Genomic DNA, 8957 nt, shown 5'->3' with positions numbered 1-8957 from the left:
TTCCCTACATCAGGTAAATACCACTGTCCAGTGCTGTTTACTGTGTTCACCAATAACTCCCATATTGTGGCCATCAAGACAACTGGAAATGTGTTTGCCTATGAGGTAGGTTCTCTGTTGCATTTTGGTTTTAGTATTTCATGTTTGATGCATTTCATTCAAGATCACAAAATGCTTTAGGAAGATAGGGGAGTTTTATTCTTGTTTTACAGCCAGGGAAATTAAAGTACAAGGAGATGAACTGACTTCACAAATTGTTGTCCAATTTTTGCCTTCAAAATACAAAGAACCCTGGAATGTGATGTAAAAGATAAACCTTTTCCTAAGTTAATATGCATGCACCAAATCTTGTAGACCGAAATGAGTAGCGTTGATATGCTCCTCAGTTCAATTAATAGGCAAATTTTCTGTTGTCTTCTTTCTGATACAGAATCATCGCTAAAACACAAATTGCCTCATTTCCATTTGATCAATGAATTAAAAAGACTATTTTGACTGGAGCTGGGGAAAGAACAGACAGAATGCCTTAATGGCCACTTGAACTTCATTTTTATTTGTGTGTTGTGAACATTTGTGTGAACCCAGGTGGAATTTTAGTTGTGACTTGTCTGCATAATCCTTGCTGTAAAAGCAAGGTTTATTTATTTTTCAGTAGCAAACAAATCCTTCAATTAATGGATCCACATCCAGTGTTGTAAAGTCTGAACAGTGAAACATCTGCTTTTTGAAGTCTCTTGATGGGAAATTCCAGCAGGACTTTCAGATGCTGAGAGAGGAACAAGTTGAAACCATTGCAGTCAAGGAAAAGGCTGGATTCATCGTGTTTTTGAAAACCCACTCGTTTGTGGTTGAACTGTCTTCATTCCAGCTGTGAGAGCAGTCAAGATTAGGTTAAAATAGAAAGTATTTTCTGTTTGTTCTGGAAGCATGATGCTTTAATTGCTGTGGTTAAAAGACAAGAATAAGTTTAAGAATCATCTTTGTTAAATGCTTGTCAGTGTTATAAAAGTATTGCTCAAATGTAAAAGTCTAAAGTACCGGGCTTCCAAAACAAGCTGTGCGCGGGGGTCTCTCTCTCCTGTGGTGTACCGCTTGAAACAACTGCCTTTATCATTTTTTTAAATAAGCGTAGCCTTAATTTACAGACTTCCGGAGGTACTAGAAAGACACTGTCGCTTTCACCTGAGGGCATGGGGGACATTTAGGTGCATAGGACAGACTAAGGTTTTTTTGCAGGTAGGTGCCCCTGGTTGTCTCTTTATGGTGTATTTGTTCATAACCACAAAGCATTTATTGCACGTTGATTCCTTGAAGTAACACGCTGCTGCTTTGTGGAGCATCATTGAGTTTTCTCAGGTGCGCGGAAGCGTTGCTGCAGGCTGGGTGCAGCAGTCGGGGTGGACAGAGTGCGAGCGGCTCCTGCAGCGCTGCAGTTGCACGAACTGGCCTGGGACACGCGTGTTTCCCCGAGGGGTGCTGGCAGTGGGGGAGATACAGACCCCTTGATAAAGCTGCCTGTCGTACACCATCTGTAAAGAACTTCAAAAACTGCAAGCAAGATGTTTTGATTTTGGCAGTGCTTTTATGATTAATTTGGCTAAAATACTATACGTGACTTTGGAATGGAGACTGCAAGGTTCTTTTTAAAAAAAAAAAAAAAAAAAAAAAAAAAAAAAAAAAAAAAAAAAAAAAAAAAAAAAAAAAAAAAAAAAAAAAAAAAAACAAAACACCAAGCCACACAAATCTGCCGAGTTTCTTAGGGATGAAAGACAAAAGCTTCTCATCTGTTAAAGCACACAATGAAAATATTGCAGCTGCCAGTTGAGAGTGAGGGTGAAATTGTGTTCTTTATCATTGGTACCGTAAGGTTTTATTGGTACCACATACTTACTTGTACTATTTACCCGTTAGAATCCAGTTTTTATTATCTGTGTCTTCTGCCTGGCTGTTAGGCTGTTGAGCAACTGAACATAAAGCCAAAGAGCTACAAGGATCTTTTGACAGATGAGCCCTTCACTCGGCAAGACATTGTGACTCTGCAGGTACATTTTTCTCTTGGTTATGTGTCTTACTATAGAGCTTTTTAGCAGAGGATGAAATGTTGTTATGTACCATGTTATAGCAGGAATCTAGAATAACTGAACAGAGAAATTTTGTCTGTCTGTGTGTCTTGGAGGTGGGTCGTCAGCAAACTGCTGTATTTTCTTGGTTATCCAGATGAGCCACGAAGATGCTGTATAGCTTAGAGCTTGACAAATCTCTAAAGTGATTATTGTGTGCCCTGCAGATAAGCAGATTGTTAAACTTTGTAAATTGCAGAAGAAAATAAAAGGTGCCTAGAAAAAGTCAAGGGTGCCACATAAAGATGTGAGTTTTGACAGATGTGCTTGTGGTTGTTCACTGTTTCTCTGTATCCAACTGAATGTAAGGTCTTGTGCATGATTATAAATTTTAGATATGAAACTACACTTAGGATTTTGGGGGGCGTGTGGTCTATTAATGTTACCTGAAAAATTACTGCGGCACCTTTTGATTTATTGTGAGGCTTAACAGGAATGCGCTGGGAAAAGACTGGGCAGAGGGAAGATAAAGACATGTCCAGAACTATCTTCAGCTCTAGACAGCCGACAGTATGTGGTCTGTGTTACCAGAGAAACATGTCTGTAGAATGTGAAGTATATAAACAGCATGTTCCATTAAGACTCAGGGTGACTGTCCATCTTACTCCTTTGAAGATGCCTAAAAGAGGCGAAGCTTCAGAAAAGCATTTTTTATAGAATGTTTCTGTAAAGGTAGAATAAAAGAAGGAGCAAACCAAGGATTTTCTTTAAGGTCTTGCTTGGAATGTTTTTCTTCTGAAGATACACTAGTATTGGTCTTTTACTAATTTTAACAGAATTAAAACCTAAATTAAAACAGCACTGTAAATTTTAGAGTGTAAAAGATTAGTTATTTACAGATGGAGTTTAGTATCAGAAGATCTAAACCTTTTGTTTAAAAGGAGGGATTTTTAAGATTGCATGATTTCAAAATAGGGGAAAAAAGATTCAAGGATCATTGGTTTTGAGTCATGATTTAGTATGCATCTCATGAACAGTTAATTGCCACTAACCAAGACTAATACACTCTAATTTGAATAGAAAAATATTTTTAATTTATGTCTAAATTTAAATGAAGTGAATCCTTTCTTCCCTTCATCTCAGTGTTGAGCAGCATGTTTATAAATATTTTTCCTCTATTCCTTTGGGCTTGTGGCTGTTCAAGCTAGTGCAACAAAGTAAAATGGTTTTGATCCAATGGAAGCAAAACCCAGCTTTTTCAGACTGAAAGCTCCTGACAGAATGTTATTTGAATGTAACTGCACGTTTGCTAATGGATTTGGAACAGTAAGAAAAGACCAAATGAGTGACTAAAAATGTTTCTGTGCATCAGTATGGAAAACCAAATTATTTTGGACAAATAACTGAAATGCGCAGCCATTTTGAAAGATTTTTGGTCCATTTTGGAGCTTTGGAATTGAATGTATATACAAGTGTGTTCCCGTTTCATGCCTAGCTTTGATTTTTCAGAAGAGCAAACGGATGCCGTAGTCTCCTAAATCTCAAAATGCAATTCAGGTGCTCCCTGTGTGGATTTTTATAAATATTTTTCATTGTCGTTCTGTTCTTGACATGTTGGGTTTCTGTCTTCCTTGGAGAAATATGTATGTTAACAGAAACTAGGTAGGTGATGATAGTTGTCAAGTCACGGGTACAGTCATTCTGCCCGCTGCACAGGGGTCACAGCCCGGGTTGCCTGTTTAGGATGGTGTTTGTAGTCCACGTTCCTCTTAAGGAAACGACTCATTATGGATTGCTGTTAAGTCCTCTAGAGGAGATGCTAACCACTCTATCTTGTGGTATACTCTTCCCAAGTAAGTTTAGAAATAGCAAAAAAACCCCAACCCCCATCTTGTGATTGGACTGATGAAATGTTGACCTTCTGAGTGCCATTACCCAGCTAAAGTTTGACCCTTCACCAGTTAGTTTCTAAGTTGGTTTGTGGTTTTTTAAAAAAAGGTTTTTCAACAGACAGACTAAAATGGCTTCAAGGTGTTGAATGAGAAATAAGAGCCATTTAATGCCCCGCACAGCACACTGCAAACTTGTAAGTGTACCTTGATTTCTCCTGTTCAGAGGCTGCCCCACTCTGCTGGCTCGGTTGAGGCCAGAGTGCCACCTGCAGTGGTGTGACTAGCCTAGGTGTGGACATCGCTTATGTAAATGTGGTATAGGACTCCGTTGTTATTTTCTTAGAGTATTTTCTTCATGAACACTGTTGAAAGACAGACCAGTGTGTCCTCTGCAAGCTCTGTTGTTGACAACACTGCAGGCAGTGTGGTGGCTTCACGCTGCCAAGCTCTGCCACCTGTGGCTTTGTTTCTCAGCCAGAGTTCGTGGCTGCAATCTGGTGAGCTTCAGTCTGTGGCTCTAGAGCTCTAGCCCAAATCCCACTTCTCTCCAAAACCTTTCGGTTCTGTGTTGAAATGTATCGCTTTGTTGTTTTCCCATTCCCTCCTGTAAACGCAGTACTGGAGCTGGAGTTGGGAGTGGTTGGGTAACACTGACCCTGCTCTTTGTCAAAAGAGTAGATATGAAGGAAGTTGCTGTAAAAAACATTCTTTGCTTTGCAAATAGCAGCTGAACAGGACTGTCTGTAATACATCAACAGAAAACAGCATTTCCCACAGACTGACTCTGAATGTCCTGGGGAGCATACGGGGTACCTGTGTTTGGTAGTGGAATACAGCCTGATAAATGGAAAACTTGAATAATGTATGTTTACAGCTTATTTGTATGATCGTGTTTTTCCCTGTTGATACATTGGGGCGGCCCTGCAGCTGCTAGGGATGGTCTTTTACCGGAATAGCAATTGATCTCAAAGTTGACCTCTCTCTTCTAATGTACATAATTAAAAACAAGCCAAAAAAATTTTGCTCTTTCCAGAAGACAGAGAATTGCATAAAATTTTTTTGTTCTGTTCTCAGTGCTAAACAGTATTCAAAGACTTAATTATAATCCACCCCTCTTATCCTTTCTGGTGAGAACCATCCTAGCTGGTCACATTGGTTTTAGCGATAGTTATTGGTGCCCTATTGCTAGTAAGTTTTCGTGTTAAAAAGAACAAATTCTCTTGGATCTGGAAAGGGAAAAAAGCAAAATCACAACTTTAGTTGTTAGTAACGGTATCTTAGATGTATACTGTGTCTCTTTGTAAAGGAATCCACAGTGCTTCCTGGACTTACAGTGCAGAAATCGCTTTTTTTCCCTGTTGGAATGCAAATGTCCTGGGGTAGTGCATGGCAGTTTTTCCTCAACATATGGCAGTATTATCCAGTCCCTCAGGGCAGGAGGTAAAGAATAATACCATATCCTGGGGTGCAAGGTACGGTACCAAAACCGGGATGTAGTTATTCAGGCAAAAGGTGTCATGGATTCTGGTTTAATATTTTGCTGGTAACGACAGCAGTACGCGTGGCATTATTCCGTGTGAAACCTTTCCTAGACACCAGCAGTCTCGGTGTGACCGGCATTTTTAGACTATAGCTCTTTACCCTCAAGGTGAAATTTCCTTTTCTAATCTGTGGGATCTTGCCACAAACTCAAGTCAAGCTTTCCATCTTCTGCAGTGCAGGTGGTACTGTTTTCCGAGTTTCTCTCTCCTTGCAGTTTATCAGTATTTCAGATGATTTTGGGGTCATCTGTGCTGGTTCATGTCTCTTCTGGATGGAATACTGCTGTTGTATTTTGTCTGTTTCTCTTAACTCTAAACCCACTTGTCTTCTTTAACCTTGAAAGATGATCAGCTCAGCCCGTCTTAGCATCCTTTGCGGATGTCATGAATGTGCTATCAGCTGACAGTCAGCTCAAGTACTTCAAGATTCCTTGGTTATTCTTAATGGGTGAGGTATGATGGCACTTAGGTGTGAGTGGGGACGGGGTGTCTGCAATAGGAAGGCTGGTGTTGCTGAAGCCTGTTTGCAGTGTTCTGCCTTTTCTGCTTCCCATTCTGGTATGTTGCTGCTCATCATTTCCCTCGGCTCATCATTTCACTCTGCAGTTGTTTTAAAGGTATTCAGTATAGCTTTGAAAGAGTTTTGACATCACGAGATTGTGTTAGACTACAATTTAGAACTACGTGATTCTTTCGGTCTTATCTTTTACAGGTTTTCAGCTAGTTTTCAATCTAAATGTTTAATCTAATTTGAACTTATCTTTCAAGTAAATTGTTTTTGCAGTGTAATTCAGTATTAGATCTTGAAGTCTACTGTCCACCATTTAATCCTGGTGACAAAATCTGGTCAGCAGTCTGGTAGAAATTATTATTAATTACTGTAAATTCAATTGTATATTTTGCAAATTATTCTTCGTATAATGATGTGGAACTTAATAGCAAGTACATAAATAAATATATTCTGGATTCCCTCATACAAGAATGGGCAAGCTGCCTGCGCCAGCTCAGGATGCACAGAGAGGATCAGGCTCAAGTAGTATTTTGCTGGACACGGTGGTGGGCTCTGACAGTCCTGTGGACTTCTTCCCATCGCAGCAAGTGTGGAGGGTCTTGAGGAGAGCAAAGAAAGACTGCTGCAGTACCCTGCTTTCACATCCCATTTGGTAGGAAGTGTTTAGAGGAACTAAGAACAGTTTCCCCTTAGCCCCCTGTCAATTTTTCATCCTCCACGTAGGGTAACACATAAATCTGCTTTGCACCAAGAGGTTCCTGGGAGAAATAGTAGACAAAAAAAAGAAGGCTGGGTAGAATGCAAACAGAATGCTTGTGTGAAAGGAGAAAAGAGGCTCAGACTGTTATGTGCTTCCTTATGTCAATTTTATTGTTTCTGTATAACCTAATTAGGCATGGACAAGACGTGGCTCCCGACAGGCTGTTAAACACAACTGGCATTTGTGGCAGGAAGCATAACTAATGAGCTAAGCTGGGGGTAGCGGAGCCGCACACTGTTAATTGATATTTCACTCCTCAGCTACTCTCGTTTGCTCTCTGTGTGACAGAAGGTCAGAGCAGATTTCCTCTCGGTGGTGGGCGAGGGCTCTGCGAGGGTGAATCCTGCACCAGTGCCTGTGCAGAGGGGCTGCTGAGGAAGGGACTCGCTGGGTCAGCGTGTGAAGGTGACAGTCCTGAAGGTGATTAGGGATGCAGCACGGACAGCCAAATGGTGAGAGGAATCAGGCCTCAAAGAAATCACATGGACTAAAACTGTGGTTTTAACCAGATTTTTAAGGGGTTGTGTGTATGGCGCTGAAGATTAATGGAGTTTAAGCTGTTTCCCTAAGTAGGCGAAACCAGAAAATGACAGAAAAAAACCAAGAGGAATAAAACTTGAGATTAATCGTTTTCAGAGCTCAGCTTTCAGAAAAACATTAAATACGAGATTTTTAATAGTCGTGGTAGTTAGCAACCCTTTGAAGTCTGTATCTGAGCTAGTAATTTGCTAAACCAGCGTTTTTGGTTTGTAACCTTAGTACTAAAAAACCTGAGACTGCTACCCATGGTAGTTTGAATACATATTTTTAAACAAGCCAAGACAAACAAAAGTAAGCCGATTTACTCGTCATGGTTCATCTTCCTTTCTGGTTTCTGTGCATTTACACAGAACTTACTTCTTGAGGCCTTTGGGCCTTTATCCTGACAGGATTGGGAGCCGTCGCCACGGCTCCAGCCTTTCTCTGACCAGAAAAGGCCGTTAACTCATTAGCGCTCAAGGCTTTGACGATGCAGGTACGTCCATCTGCCAGTCCCTGCGGTGTCTTCACTGGACTGCTCTGATTCTGTGCCCAGTAACTGTCACGGATGCAGCGAGAGGAACTTGGCAGGGTAATTATTAGTGTTTAGACAGTTTTCTTCCTGAAGTGATGTGTCTAAAGACTGTGTGCACTTTCAAAATTAACATAGACTTACCTTTAAAAAATGTGTGACTGCTGTTGTGGGACTCTGAGCCATCAGTAAGGAAATGGTTCGTGTCTCCTGCAGCAAGGCTGCACTGCTCAGATGTGTTTCTGCTCTTGGGGATGGTAGAAGCAAATGGTGTCTTGTGTTTAACTTAGTATTCACCGCAGTACTGTCACGCTTAGTATGTGCATTTGTCGAACTTAAACTAATTCTAATAAGATTTCTCCTAGTGCATCATGATGTTGTATTTTAGAGGAAGAAATCTGTACGTCAGCCACTTCTCTTAGGTGACCTGTGTAAGATGACGCTCAAGTTTCAACTTGAGGAACCATTTTTGAGGGTTTTTTCCACTGACATAGGGAAAATGGTTTTGTAGTAGGCATGTGGGTTGTCTGCCTTCTCGATGTGTGGTGAGACTCCTGCTTTGCAGAATCAGGAACACAAGGGACAGCACTGTAAACCAAACCTGTGTTGAGGTTTCCATGTGAGCAAATGGTCCACCTGAATGTGATGAAGGACCTTGTGTGGAGGACCTCGGTTTCGCTTGTGGGGCTTTGGGTTGTCTCAGGTCTCAGAAAGCAGAAGGATGGCTGTGGTCTGCAAGGAGAGGGAGCTGCCCTGTGGCCTCTGCTCTCCTTCGTGCTGTAATGGATGCGTTGCCTGTGGGGAGGCTAGTGGCAATTTGGAGAGCCCTCGGAAGTCCCTTGCAGGGAAGGAGTCTGTAAACATTTTTGCCGGCTGCCCAGCGCCTGCAGTTACGCTTGTTAAGCCAGGTAAACATTTGAACGAGCTGTGGCTGTGGGACAGTTTGAACTAATCTGACTCGCGGTACCCTGCACACAGAACTCTTGCTTTCATAAGGCGCTGGCAGTCGTGATGTCCTTTTGTTTATTTTTAAACAATTAATAAATCAGTAAATCAAGAAGCTTAATTTAGAGGAATATAGTGAAGGTGTTTTCTGGTTCATCTTTACTGCTGTCTCCTGCCCTCCCTCCTGTCCGTGAAAA

At 41.2% G+C, this 8957-nt stretch overlaps 1 protein-coding gene across 1 annotated transcript in view; it reads left to right on the top strand.

Moving 5' to 3' along the window:
* Positions 1-8957, top strand: part of PPIL2 (peptidylprolyl isomerase (cyclophilin)-like 2) — a gene marked incomplete at its 5' end in the record, with an annotated part of 70677 nt that overhangs the window by 17173 nt on the left and 44547 nt on the right. Inside the window, 2 exons of the mRNA XM_010131677.1 lie at positions 14-105; positions 1953-2042. Of these exons, the coding sequence (XP_010129979.1) occupies positions 14-105; positions 1953-2042 (182 nt within the window). The remainder of the gene's footprint in view (positions 1-13; positions 106-1952; positions 2043-8957) is intronic.

This window comes from Buceros rhinoceros, unplaced genomic scaffold (genome assembly GCF_000710305.1).
Source record: "Buceros rhinoceros silvestris isolate BGI_N320 unplaced genomic scaffold, ASM71030v1 scaffold4530, whole genome shotgun sequence".
In the NCBI taxonomy this organism is placed as follows: domain Eukaryota; kingdom Metazoa; phylum Chordata; class Aves; order Bucerotiformes; family Bucerotidae; genus Buceros; species Buceros rhinoceros.
This window is presented reverse-complemented; position numbering and strand designations above follow the sequence as displayed.